General features: G+C 39.2%; 1 protein-coding gene across 17 annotated transcripts in view; it reads left to right on the top strand.

Annotated features, from left to right (window-relative positions):
* The window catches only part of LOC105482397 (ELKS/RAB6-interacting/CAST family member 2), a 981,466-nt gene that overhangs the window by 495,580 nt on the left and 470,951 nt on the right, over window positions 1-14,935 (top strand). For all 17 annotated transcript variants that reach the window (XR_011620093.1, XR_011620095.1, XR_011620096.1 and 14 more), the window contains one exon: window positions 414-607. Coding sequence is in view for 12 of the 17 variants with exons in the window: in XM_071091912.1 (XP_070948013.1) it covers window positions 414-607 (194 nt within the window). In the remaining 5 variants the exon portion in view is untranslated. The remainder of the gene's footprint in view (window positions 1-413; window positions 608-14,935) is intronic.

Genomic DNA, 14,935 nt, shown 5'->3' with positions numbered 1-14,935 from the left:
TTTTGGTGTCTTTGTATTGGAAATGGAAGCATTTTGTATGAATCACCTCCTTAACTGTGAGGAGCTGGATTGTCTTAGGTCTGCTTGTCACATGACCGGGAATAAAGACATCACAGTCTCCAACCCCACTTTTTTGGTGGAAAGAAAAGCTAAAAGTAGCAACATTTAATGGAACAAAATGTCAGTAATTGAAGAAACTCCCCTGTGAAACTCTAATATTATTTTAAAACCAACATTGTTCTAAGGTAGCTGAAATGTGTGATTTTTCTATTTTGCCTTTTCACTGACAATATACCCATAAATCTTGGTGGTGATTTTCTTTCCAAAGTTAATTTCTGGGCCATTGTTTACAGCACTTTCTATTGCTGTAAATTGTTGTCTTAACTGCATTCTTTACAAATGTAATGTTGAAGGCACATAATATTGAAGATGACTCCAGGATGAACCCTGAGTTTGCAGACCGAATAAAACAGCTAGATAAAGAGGCGTCTTACTACCGCGACGAGTGTGGCAAGGCCCAAGCAGAAGTGGACCGGTTGCTGGAGATCCTCAAGGAGGTGGAGAATGAGAAGAATGACAAGGACAAGAAGATCGCAGAACTGGAGAGGTAAATTTTACAGTCATGTAAATTGTTGACAGTGAGAGAACATGGACTGCGTGGTTGCCCATCTCCGGTTGTGGTGGATTTGGATTGCACGTTCATATTCCAAGTTAGAAACAAGTCATAAATGAGGAATATGGCCTGTGAAAGATGACATTTCTGTGGAATGCTAAGAATGCAATTGGCTTATCTTCTGAGGGATTATATACTTCTTCAGTGTTAAAGAAAATAGTGGTCAACTTTCTTGAGTGATGTCCATGATCTAGCATTTTTTCCAGTGAAGTGTGTAAGAAATTGGGGCTTTGACTACCCAAAACTTCAGTTCTTTTCCATCATAGGTAAATATTTATGGTTTAGTTTTGTCTGGATCAAACAACCACCACCACCACCACCACAACAACCGAAGAATATAGTTGAGAATTCTTCATTCAAGATAGGGGAAGAAGGAAGGAGCTCATATCCTTTGGATGTCTCTTGGCACATCACAACAAATTCATCCTGGAGGTTTATCTCTTAAGAGGACCTTTTAAATACATATACTTGAATAGGTCCTGCGTGATAGCAAATTCTGTGTAAAAACAGTGAGTGTTGAATCAGAGTATTTAGATTTTCAGATAAACCATATCCATATTGTATTTATGTATAGTATGAATGTGAAAAATAAGCTTGCTATCAATGTTTTTTCCTGTACTTCATGTAAGGAAAAAAAGCTTTCTGAAAAATCTTACATAACTCCATAACCTCTGCAGATTTCTTATTGGTTCAGCAATAAGGCAGAATTTGTCTTTCCCAGATTCAGTCCATATGGAAGAGATCACCAAATTTTGAACAAACGTGTGAATGTTAGCCAGCTTTGATCGAGATACTTGTGAAGCCCTAAAGGACTTCAAGACATACACAGATTAGCTCTCTATCATCTTGTGGAAAGATCGTGGGCTTCAGTGACAGAAAGACCTGGGTTCAAATTTCGCCTCTACTTTTTGCCAGCTGTGCAGGCTAGAGTGCAGTGGCATGGTCACAACTCACTGCAGCTTCAAAGTTCTGGGCTCAAGTGATCCTTCTGCCTCAGCCCCCTGAGTAGCTGGGACTGCAGGTGCACACCACTACACCTGGCTAATGTTAAAAAATGTTTTGTAGAGATGAGTTCTCACTGTGTTACCCAGTCTGGTCTCCAATTCTTGGACTCAAGCAATCATCTGTCCTTAGCCTTTCATGGCCTTGAATCTTGTTAGAAGTGAGTGAATCTCTAACAACCTATTCAAATGAAGCTTTGCAAGCAATTGGTCCCCAGGTAAATCGGAACATGTATATCATTATGAACAGTCAAATGCTAAAACAAATAAATTCTCAAGGCCAGATATGGTGGTTCGTGTCTATAATTCCAGCACTTTGGGAGGCCAAGGTGAGAGGATGGCTTGAGCCTAGGAGTTTGAGGCCAGCCTGGTCAACACAGGGAGACCTTGTATCTACAATAATTAGCCAGGTGTGGTAATGTCTATGGTCCCAGCTACTCAGAAGGCTGAGAAAGGAGGATCACTTGAGTCCAGGAGTTCAAGGCTACAGTAAACTATGAGCCACTGCACTCCAGCCTGGGGTCAAGACCCCTCTCTCTAAGAAAAGAAAAAAAAATCTCAACTTTGTCTCTGTATTAAACAAATAGGTTAATTTCCAATAAAATTTCAACATTTTTAGGTATAATATTTGGTGCATTCAAATTCCAAATCAATTAATATTTCTCTTCATAATTTTAGCATTAGTTTGATGATAATCTGATTTTTATTCAGTGTGACCAATTTTAGCAGTAAGTCAAGGATTTCGTTTTTTCTGGGGTAACTGTCCAAAATAGATCTCTAAAGGACTTAGTTTTAATTTTAAAATGTGGGGATGTTCTGCTAGTCTGCTAGTTCTTAAAACTCAAGGAGCACTGTGAGTTTAGATGGATCTATTTTGGAAGTACATTTTAGAACCAAAATTTTTCTTTAAAACACTGACATGAGATCACAGGAAAGTAATTATCATGTCTCTTTCATTGACTAGGAAACTGAGATCTTGAAAAGTTAAATGACCTTCCTGAGATTGGGCCTATAGTCAGAAAGTTACAAAACTGTAATGTGGGTTTCCTGATTCCTAATCCACTGCTCTGAGAAGTGGTGAGCTATGTGGAGGATGCCCTAGATAATAATATTAATAATTATAGTAGTTTTATTTGTAATACTAGGGTATGTATATTGTGTGTATATTCTGTGCTTCACTGTGTGCCAGGTACTCTGCTAAGCACTTGAGTTGCAATAATATATACCTTTTAGTCTTACCCACAATACAGAAACTATCATTATTCTCATTTTACAGATGAGAAACTATGATTTATACAGATTAAGTAACTTCCTCCAGGTTGGAGAGCTTATAAGAATCAAGTCGGTATTCGAACTCAGGGCTGACAGATGAGCCATTGAGAACAATCCCTTCCACTAATGGGCCAGAAGAAAGAAGCTAGTACGGCAGGACTAAACAGTCATGCAGCCAGCAGAGAGCCTTCCTGAGCAGGCATTGCTGCTGGGCTGCAAGAGATCTACCTCTTTATTAGCATACAGGAGAGAAAGTGATATGCTTCATGTTTAGATGGCATTTTTTCTATACTAAACCAGCCCCCCAGAACTGTAATTGAAAATCAGGCCAAGCTATTATAAACATTTACACATAAACAGCTTAATGGTCTAATTGGACAAACAGATCTTAGCTGGACACTATTGCCTTTAAACCATCAAGAATATTCAGATTTTTATTTCTTCAATATGGAATGCATTAAAGCAGCAGTGATTTTACAGGCATTTATCTTTATGCACTTTCTGCACATTTTCTTTATCTCTGCCTTTGTCTCTCCTTAAAGCTGATGCCTCCCAGGCACTGTAATTCATAAAACGTGTGGTGGGACCTGAGTCTGTCCCAGTTCTCTGCCTGCTCATGTCTCAGGTCCAGCAGCAGAGCATTGTCTGGGAAATGTCTGAGCTCCAGCCCCAGCCCAGGCCCCTAAGGAGGTGGGGGTGGAGATTCAGAGGGGAAGTTTCTTGGGAAAAAGAGGGCTCAGCCTTGGCCTGCCTTTCTGAAGCATTATCTGCTATGCTACATGTGTATTCTGACAAAAACATCTTCCTTCAGTTGTCAAGCAGCCTTTTTCAAATTGGGCAATATTGTCATTTGCTGGATAAAACTACAAAATTCGTACCTCACAATATTGAGAACTAGAGTTCTTAGCAAAGTGACATGCATCTCCATTTTGGAGCCATGGAGAAATGTTTGCAATTAAATTTGTAATTTTGAAAACCAAAAATTGAACGTGAAATAAATTTGTGGTCTCTAGCTTGTAATGTGACCTACTAGAGTGAAAAGACCTCTTTTAAAAGGAGCACATGTTCTAAAATATTCCAGAACTTCAATTGTATGCAACAAAAGGCACAGGGTTAGGAATAACTCAGACAACCTTGACACTGGCCCCCCTCTCTCTCAGAAAGCAGTATGTGTTTACTTTCTATTCTGTTAATCTTCCCATTCCAGATAGCACATGGCTGGCATTTACACAGTGCATTTCCCTCTTAAATTCTATGTGAGTGACGTTTCTCATCAGCCATTAAAGGTTTTGGTTTTTAAAGTGCATGTTGCTCTAGTGTGGTCCCACGTGCAGTTATGCCTGTAAACTCTTGCATGGCCCAGTGGGGAGCTTCTGCCTTGGACTGCAGGCAGTTCAGGGAAATTTGCTACTAGGTGGGTGGTGGGCCTTGAGCAAGGCTCTGAGAGTTGGTCCAAATTCAGCTGAAGTCTTTATTCCATCCCCAGTGTCAGATGTCACGTATATTACACAACCTAGTGGCTAATTAAACCTTAGAGGCAGTGAAATATGTAGTACTTCTGTGTCAGTGCCCATCAAGGTCTCTGAATTTTATTTAAAGTTTCAGAATTAATCCTTTGGTGACTTAGGGGAAAGAGAGAGGTTAATAGAATCTGTCAAGACAGACCTGCTGCCACTATATTTCTCACATCCCGCCCATGGGAAGGAATCAGTTGGGTGACCTTTCATGTAATTATCTTAAATATGTAAGGGATTTTGTTGGTTTTTGTCTAGAGGATGAGAATACCCAAATTGAGCCCTCAATCACATACCCCCCCAATGCGGAGAGGAGGCTGGATCCCTGGGGTTCCACTCATAAGACATAACATCAGAATGGAAAACAGACTTCCACTTAATTATCTGGTTGGAGAAATAATATCACCAGACATTTGGACACTGAGAAATCATTTTAGATGCCTAAAAGAGCCTTATCTAAGTTTGAGGAAGACAATGTTATTTTTTCTTCTGATTTGCTCAATAATGTACTAACATAATTTCCTTGATGCCTTTCAGAGCTCCATTCAAAACATAAACTTAAGTGTTATTATTATTTTTTAATTATGATAATATGTTTTAGAAGTTTCATGGTACATGGAAAAAACTTGATGCCAGTTTTATTTGTTTTGATATCAATGTGTCTTGCCGGGTAATTTTCACTTACATTTGTTAATGTATTTGAAAGAATTTCTTGAAGACAAGGGCAGATGGTTATACGCCATTCCTAGCAACTTTTTGGGGAAGGTCATGGACATCACGGACACCTTTGAGAGTTTGATGAAAACTAGGAGCCCTTGAAAGAGGCAACTACTTCTGAAATGTGTGCTTGCTATTTCAGTTTAAGATTTCCTAAGGCTTGGCCACAGACCTTGATTTAATTACCTTTGATCCAGAAGGATTTGAAATGGCAGCTGGGGCCAGTGTTGCCAAAGTCCCCACAGTGATGGTGTCCTGACAAAACTCTCATTTTCGATCAGTTGCGCATTTATGATCACAAAACACTCGGCAGGGGGATTTCAGATACAAGGGATTATCAAATCAACACTTTCCCCATGTGGTTAATCTTAAATTTTCTCTTTTCAGTTGTATCATTGTAGTCAACACTGTTTTCATTTGAATGTTCTAGCTTAAGCTTTATCCTGAGGATTTATTTTATTTTGTTTTGTTTTTCCTTCCCATGTGAAATACCTAAAACTACTTTTTTATAGTATGGAATGGTGGGACCCCATTGAGCAGAAAGCTGGAAAAGTATTTGCTTATCCACTTTGTTTTTGCAAAGGACATTTTACAGATCAACAAAATGAATGTCCACTATGTGCTCCTGTAGAAGATGAATATGGTTTTTTTGTTTGTTTGTTTTATTTTATTTTTTTGCTTGACAATAGAGATTATTGTTTTAACCAATGAGAAGGGCATGCTAGATATTTTTATACAAACAAATTAAAAAGTATTAGAACTTGATATTTTCAGTAATGAAGTTGGAACTTATTTTTCTGACTGAAAAAAATTACTCTCAGCTTGGGAAGTTACTCTGTCCTTGCTGGGGAAGCTGATAGGTGGGTGGCACGCCACCAAAAGCCCTCCTCACGGGGTCTTTGATCATTGCTAGGTGCAGTGCTCTGTAAGCATCTAAAATGGAAATCTTTGAACCGAAAGCCAAATTGCTCAGCTCCTTTTGGTTTTCAGGGATGAAGGAAAAATATCTCATAGGATGTATCCATCCAACTTACTGGTTCAAGTAAAAATCTTTCTGACATGAGCACTTACCCAGGTTTAATACCTTAGTAGTTTCCATTTCAGTTTATTAAATAATAAAATTTTATATGCACACAGATAGGAACTTTCTCTATAAATATTCCTCCAGAGAAGGGCTGATGCTGTCATTGTACTGTGGGAGCACACCTCTGGTTCCCATCAGTGCTTTCTGTAATTATACGTATCAGAGCAGATACCAGTTTCTTTGGTATGATATTTAATACAACAGCTTACAGTGTGTGCCCAGGGCTTTTGGGGGTAATATAAGATAAAAGTTTGCTTCGTTTGGTTATAAACCTGCTGATGTAACATCTGTTGGCTATATGTTTAAAACTAATGCATTTCCTTCCTTTTATTCTCTTTTGCTATCCCTTTTCCTTTCTGCTTATCCTCCAAATTGCTGCTTTCACCCTTGCTCCAATCAGCTTGACTCTCAGGTCAGTAATTTCAGTTTTTCTTCTAACTGCCTTTCCCTCCTAAGCTCAATTTATGGCTTGTACTTGTTTAACAAACACGTTTCTGAAATGGTTTTCCTCTGGCCACTGCATTTCCCCCACTCATTTCATTCCATGCCTTGGGAAGGTTTATTTTATGAGAAGGATGTATAGGTGGGAAAAGGCAAGGAAGACGATGGAAATAAGTCACTGTTAGATTATTTAATTCTATTTCTGGATTACAAATTCCATGAGAGAAATTTTCGTGATAATTCCCCAGTGCCTTTCTCCTGAGCAGTTCAGAAAATTGACTTCAGGATGATACAACATGGAGCTGTGGATAAAAACAAAATGCAGGATGCTAAATTTAACCTAGGAGAACAAAAGATCTGCCTGTGACACAGCAACTTAAAAGCTAAATTTAATAGTGCAAAATGTTCAGACTTTTCGCTTAATAAATCACTGTGTTCTGAAAGATTTATAATACTTTTTAAAAAGTCACTTTTGAAAATTATCAATGTGTTAGTAACATATTGTACACACATGTTATTTCCTGACATTGTTTCGGTCTTAACTTTCTAACTTCATTTTTATTAGCCATAAGGCATACTTTAATTACCTAGGGCATAGCATATGGAACCAAGTGTAAAACTTGATTCATTGTTGACTGTGTGTACCTCAATATTAAGAAATGAAATGGGCATTTTGTCTGAAAACGCATCCCAGGCTTGATTCCTCCGATGTAGGAGGCCCAAGCCAATAATTTCTTCTTGCTTAAATCAAGGATAACTTCTCTTTCCAGTAAAACATAGTAATATGTAGTGATTTCTTTATCATTCAATCAATGAGTTTACTATAAAGGATGCTCATTCTAGGATTTGAGGCTGTCTAAACTTCAAAAAAAGAAAGCATCACATCAATGTGGTAGTCAGTATAGTTGCTCTATTGAGAGGCAAGGGATATTATTTTCTTCTCTGTACACAGGGTCTGCAACCCTTTATTCTGCCCCATCACCCAAACCACCAGACCAGTCCATTGACTACAGTACCAAGTTATTTCAAAACAAGGCATCCTGCTCATCTACTGATTTTGTCCCACTGCTGGCTTCCAATCCTGGTGGCTCATAGTCCTTGAATACTTCTTTGCCCTCTCACATACCACACTGGGTATCCCCCAAGAACTGCCTGAACTTCATCATGCTGCAGGAAAGCCTCATTCTCAAAAGTCCCTAGAGATCTGATCAGAGATTAAGAGCATGGCCCCCAGAGAACTGCTCTTATTCCCAAATCTAATGACTCTTAATTTACTTTCTGGAGCAGAACAAATCTGGTGCATCTATGTGCAGAAACACAGACATCATAATGGGCAGTGAGGTAGGGTGGGATGGGGGAGGCTTGGACACATGCATCCAAACCTTTTCTCCAAGTTTTTGATCCACTCACTTAATGAAGCTTCAAGCTTTTCTCCTTGCCCACCTTTACCCCCCTCCTTTTGCCTTCCCTTTGCTGCCCTAACCTGTACCTCTCAATATTGAAGCACTTGAGATCCAGGGATCCCTTTTGTTCTCACACCTCAAGTTTCCTTTCAGGGCCTTTAGTTTTTTTTATCTACACTCTACTGTGGTTTTTTATGCTCTAGGAACTTTATTGTGTGGTAGCTTTTTTTTTTTTCTTCCTATTTCATGGTGAATGAACATGAACTCTGACTCTCAGAAGATAGGGCTGGAAGGGGTGATGGGTGTCCAGTGATTCTCTGGACAAGGGGCAGGGTGTGTTGATAGGGTGTGGCAAAATGTACATGCCAAATCTAGTTGGATGAACTTAGGAGTTACATCAAGGTTCATATCATTCCAATATCATTTAACTTGTTGCCTCAAATGAACATGATGAAGAAAATGTGCAATCATTGTGAATAATCATCTCTGGTTATATTTTTAGCGTAGCAGGAATTGGGCAACTCTGCCCTCTTGGAAACAAAAAAGTCTTTAGAGTCCTGGAAGCTTTCTTCAACTTTGACAAGTTTCCAGAATTAACTGTGCTTTATTCCCAATGACTTCCAGGTTTACCAGTTAAAATAAAATAAAATGAAATGTAATAATTGAACTGAATGCAGGATCTCTGACTATGTACTTTCTTTATATGGCATGCAGTTGAGATACGTGTGTGTGTGCATATATGTATATATATGTATGTGTGTATGTGTATACACATATGTATTTTAGAAAAATCGCGTCTAGTCTTTCTTACCATAGTTTGTGGTTTGCCCTGCACATCGCCACCTCCCAATCTGAAGTTTGGAAACTGCACTAACTCTTGAGACTTTTCTGTGTGCTGTGGACTCCATGGGAAGTTCTCCCTCCAACTACTTTTTCAGATGACTTCATTTCCTCTTCAAACTCTATGTAGACTCTTATGCTTAAATTCAGGTGGACAGATAGTAAGTACTGGGTTTGGTAAAATACAAGTGTCGCATTCCAAATCTGTTCAGGTCTCCACTCCAGTAAACTCCACTTCTGTCAAGAATGTCTTTATACACAAACCAGTGGGAAGCTGGAGAGGTTTATCAGGATCTCTGTATTGTACTCAGGGGGAGGGTTTATGTGAAACTTTTGTATTTCTAGTAACTATTTGTGAGATTAGCATGTGACTTATGACAGATGAGGTTATCTCCAAAAATGTATGCAGCAATTGACTAAAAAAATAAAAAGTATCCTTTGGGATTCAGTTCAAAGTCCTGCCAGAGAATCAACCAAGTAAAACCAGAAGACATAGACTTCTCCTGGGCCCTCTCAGTCTTCAGCTCACTTTGGATCCCAGGTCAGCTGATTTCTTGTTTGGGCCTCAGTGTCCTCTCTTTGAGAGGAGGGAGCCATCTTTGGAACAAGTCTTCTGGGATCCTGCCTGCACGTGGGCATCACATGTTTGATGAAGGGGCTGTCGGTGATGGACTGTGTGCACTGCCCTACAAGCAGGCTCAAGCTGATGGCTGGCGCCTGGCAGCAGGCGTGAGCTCATTATTATAGAGTCACTTCAAACACTTGTACCAAAATAAACTCTTTGCGATGTTTCCCTAAAGCTGAACACTGTGTTTTCAATCCCTTATTCTTCTAGCAAAAGATGAAGTCACTCCTCCCAGACCTCAGAGGCCTGTTGCCCAAAGAAATAATGAAAAACACCTTTCCCAGAGCATCCCTCTAGTGTCCTGCAATTTGTTCTTTGCTAGGGGCAGTTTTTTGCCCCATTCCCTCCATAGTGAGTGCCTACTGTGTAATAGGCTAGGCACTGTGTGCTGGCCCAGCAATTCCAAAAAATACCTGATGAAAAATTGACCAAACCATTTAAGAAATGCTGTGTTACATTTTTTATATTCATGACATAGCTTGATGATAATAGTAATAGAAACAACAGGAGCAGAAGCAGCAACAGTAATACATTTGGTGTTAACTAAGTGCCAGCACTGAATTAATCACTTTTTTTAGTGTTCTTTTTAATGTTCACTTCTCATAACAACTGAGGTTGGGACTATCATTTTTTTTCCATATTAGGTAAGAGGAAACATGTTCATCAAAGTTGAACATTTTGCTAACTTTATACAGCTAGTAAGCAAAGGCATTTGTTTGTTTACCCCCTAAATCAATCCATTTTGATTTACAAATGGGATCTTTTGCCACTTCTGCTCCAGTTGCATAGTAAAAGCACTGAGAAGGTCTGCAGTAAGGAGACCTGTGCAGGTCTGTTCAATCCTCGGTTTTCTGAATATGGTGTTCATCGAATATATTCCATGAAGCACTCTGGGGAAAAACTGTCCTGCCAGCTGTGCAGTTAGCCTCTCCTTTCATTCTCAGATTTATCTGCCCTCTCCATGCCTCTGGTTCTTCCTGTACAAATTCTGCCCCTCCAAAGCCAGGGCAGGAGTTACCTCTTCCACCGAAGCCTTCCCTGAGCCCACTGACCATATGGACTCTGTGCGGTGTGTTATGCCACACATGGGGGGCGGCGGTTATGCTCTTGAATGCTGTTGAATAAAGGAGCACCCACTGGGTTTGTCTCACCCCACCCTTTCTTTTCTTTGTCTCCACGGAGAGTTGCTGGGGCTCTTTCCAGAAGCTGAGTTGTCTTCATTGGACGTCATTATCTGGCTTCAGACATGAGGCCCTGAGAAAAGATATCATTGGTTTTCTATCAAATTGGATGCTTGCAAGTTCAAGAAAAATGAAGACAAATAAAAGGAGAGGGAAAAAGATCTTCATCTGAACTTCTCTCACTTTCATTCCCTACTTCCTTCTTTTCCTCTCTCTCCCTCTCTTCCCCCTCCTCCCTCCTCTTCTTCCTTGACTATTCATAGAAATCCTTCTCCAAGTGAGAGCCTGTGCTGGCTGGGTGTTGAGGATATAGCAGCAAAACAGACATGATCCCTCCCCTCACCAAATTCAAAGACCAATACTTCCTGTAAGGAAGGATTTGGCCACTAAGAAAAATAATTTGTATCATTTATACTAATAATTGGAAAAACCAGGTTTCAGGTGTGCTTTTCCCCCCTTTTCCTGTTGGGGTTGAAGGGGTTATCCACAGGTCAGAAAATCATATCCTTCTTTAAAGCTCCCTTATACTAATGCTGACATTTCTGGTGAAGTGTCAGAAAATTTTATGCCCAAGCAAAACTGGTAGAAAGCCAGAAATCGGCTGATTTTGCTTTGGGTGCAAATACTTTATTGGGGATGGAAAAAAGTTGTTCTCCCTGATTTATAACTCCTGCAAACATAAAGTGGGTTCTATATTTAGAAATGGTTTTGAACCCTTGAGGCATAGCCAGGGATTGGTGCTTACACCTTTCCCATCCTGGCCTTGGTGGGACTTGCCGTGACTAATGTTTTGCTGAGCCAGCTTTGATTTATAGAACTAGTGCTTTATGCTGCTTGTTGTTTTTCTCTTTAGCTTTTGCTTGAGTTGCTGTTCTGGCACTCTATCTATACCCTCTAGAATGGTGAAGACTGAAGGAACACAATTGGCACTGTAGTTGAAACGTTTTATAGTTCAGTGTGTGTCTGAGATTCCCTGGAGAAACAACAGCAGCAAAATTGAAGGATGGCCCCAGGTAGGCCTTATAAGTCATGACCTTGAATAAGAGATACCAAGTTGGTAAGAGTTAATCATTCAACTGCACTTTTTCTTTTTTCTAAAACCTTTTCTTTTCCCTGTTTCTCTCATCCTCTTGGCTGTTGGTTGGTACTACCATATGGATGAATATCAGCAAATAGTAAATCTCTCAAGATATGTTAGCTTTTTCTGTAAATGCTGAGAAGGGGAAGGAATTAAAAAAAATAGTTTCTTAGTATTATTATAAATCACTTTCTAGAAAAATAATATCTTACTTCCTTTATATGGCTTTTCTTATGAAATGTGAATTCTCTCACTTCATTATGCACAATACTAGCTCAGGTTGTAGAGAAACCCAACCATCCTGTGACTGGACTTTCTTCCATATTGGGTGAAGGTGCTTGGAATTTCCACAGTGTGTAGTGTCACATTTTTGTGAAGTCTCCATTTTGGGGGAACCTGTTTAAAAATGAGTGGGCACCGTGTATGTTTGTCTGAGGAAAATACATTGTTGTTATGTATAACAAATGCTTTCGACATTTTATTTTTGTGGAGGATTTTGATGATTTTAGTATTTGCTGCTCTCTCATTTTACTCTAGATTCAGAGTAATATTAAGCTAATTAAATGTGAAAAATAGAATAGAACCCAGAAATTGGCTGATTTTACTTTGGGTACAACTATTTTATTGGGGATAGAAAAAAAGCTTTTTTTTTTTTTTTTTTTCCTAATTTACAGTTCCTGCAAACATAGTGGGTTCTGTAGAATTATTTTTGCATCAGAACTTTAGTTTTAGAAATTGTAGACTGGGTTTGGGGATGGGAACACATTTTCCCTTGAAGAGCCTCTATGGTTCCTTAGGAAAAAAAAAAAAAAAAAGGAGAGATAGGGTCTTGCTCTGTTTCCCAGATGGGAGTGCAGTGTTGTGATTGTGGCTCACTGCACCCTTGAACTCCTTGGCCCAGTGGTGCTCCCTCCTCAGCCTCTCAAGTAGCTCGAACTACAGGCCTACCACCATGCACAGCTAATTGAAATGGGTTTTTTTTTTTGCAGAGGTGGGGTCTCACTATGTTGCTCAGACTGATCTCAAACTCCTGGTGTGGCTCCTTTTCCAGTCCAAGAACAGTGAGACTCATGTTTTAACTCCAGCTTGCAGATTGACCTTCTCATCTACCTTTTTTTGTAGATTGGTAGCCATGTTAATATAAGTACCTCTCTTACTGGCATATACAGAGCTGTATGTACAATAATTTATGCTTTCAAGTAACTTTTTTCAGTGAAAGGTGTAAAGTGTGTGATTCTCACAGTGTTTTGAAGGAATGTACTATTTCTAGTGAGATTCCACCATAATTTTGAAGACATAATGGTGAATATTAGCAACTCTTGAGACATTTTAACCTGGGATGAATGCAGGATTTCATACATAGAATTGCTTGGCAATTTTTTACTTTAGGTCCTGGGAAAAAATCCCTTTTTCAAGTTTTGAGAACATAACTACCACCTGTCTCACATGGGACCATGAAGTAACAAAATAGTCTCTCACCAGCCATTGGTGTTGGTCAACTGGAATATTCCTGTGGCTGCAGAGATCTTGATGTGATGTGTGAGTTGAAGTGTAAGAGAGTGGTTTTAAATTTAACTGCAGAACCCTCTGCTATTTAATCATATGTCAGTTTGATGGTTCCAAGGACAGCATGATATGTTGCTCACAGATAATTACCGTGGAGAGAATGAGTTGGTTATAATAATGAATAACTGAAGAATCTTCTGATAACCTGCAATGAATGGGCCTTGGTGAGAAACACTCACTGGGTAATTGCCAGATAGGTGTCCTATCGCCTTGCTGAGTGTGGGTGCTCTTCTGCCACCTAAATACGCAAAGCAGGGGCTTTTTAGGGATTCCTAAGCAGATAAAGAAGCACTGTTCTAGGATTTCATGTGAGTTGTCTCTCACAGACCTATTATTAGTTTATATTAATATGTCATTCACAGTCCAAGTTATTCAAGATGTTATCTATTGTTAGAACATTCAGTGTAGAAAATTAAATAGACCAGCTCCTGAGAAACAGCATCACCATTGCTATAGCACTTGGGACACAGTACTTCCTGTCTTTAAGCTGATCTCTGTATCTGTAAAGTGGAGACAATTATATTATAGCTTACCTCTCATGGGCATGTGGTCGAGATGCACACTGAGCGTGGAGCACAGTCCAGGCACATAGGAGACGCTCAGTAAGTGGTAGTGATTATGTATGTGACGAAGATTTTCGTGCCAAGAGTAACAGGTGAGAGTAGGGAGTTGATACAAGAGAGAAGCTGGCTGCCTCCATTGCTTTTCTAGTTGTAAAAATCTGAGTTGCCAGAATAAAGACTTTAGACATTTTCTCCCAAGCCATTGAGAGATTTTTGAGGAAAAGGTTGAAAACAGCATCCTGCTGCATGCTTCCCCTGACCCCAGGGATATGAATAAGTGAGCATAGAAAAATCAACTTATGCTTATTGAAAAGTAATCTTTATATATAAATATGTGAAGTAATTCATGCAATCCTTATTTGTCCTTTATAGGGACTTATGTTAGATTTTCCTGGAACTAGAGATCCAGGATTCAGCTACTGCCTTTCTGTATTCAAGTATAAAAAGATCTGATATTGAGTTTAGAGGATGGGCTAAGTATTTAAGGGTGTTCCTTATACATTTATCTCCTTTATTCATTAACTTATTTGCTTTCATCAAATAGTGATGGTATGTCTGCTCTGTATCAGGCACTGGGGTGTAACTAGCACTACACCCAGAAGCAGCATCGTGAGAGACAGAAGCAGATCCATAGTATTTACAACATGATATCTATGCAAGTGGTATAATGTAATTCACACTTTTCTACACCTTGGCTTTTTTTTCTTAGCAAACTATTTTGGAGATCTTCCCATATCCATACCTAAAGGCTTTCTACTCTTTTTCACCTCTGCATACTATTTAATTGTGTCTGTCTCCTCTTGAAGGACTTTTAGGTTGTTTCTAGTCTTTTCCTCTCATGCAGTCTGCTAGAATTAATCACTTTGAATAGACTTAATTTCAAATGTATGTGAATATATCTGTACGATAAATTCCTAAATGTGGAATTGCTAGGGTAATATGCTTATAATTTTTCTAGATTTTACCACTTGTCCTCT

Source organism: Macaca nemestrina, chromosome 2 (assembly GCF_043159975.1).
Source record: "Macaca nemestrina isolate mMacNem1 chromosome 2, mMacNem.hap1, whole genome shotgun sequence".
Taxonomy (NCBI): Eukaryota; Metazoa; Chordata; class Mammalia; order Primates; family Cercopithecidae; genus Macaca; species Macaca nemestrina.
The sequence above is the reverse complement of the archived record's forward strand: the minus strand, read 5'-3'. Positions and strand labels throughout refer to the sequence as shown.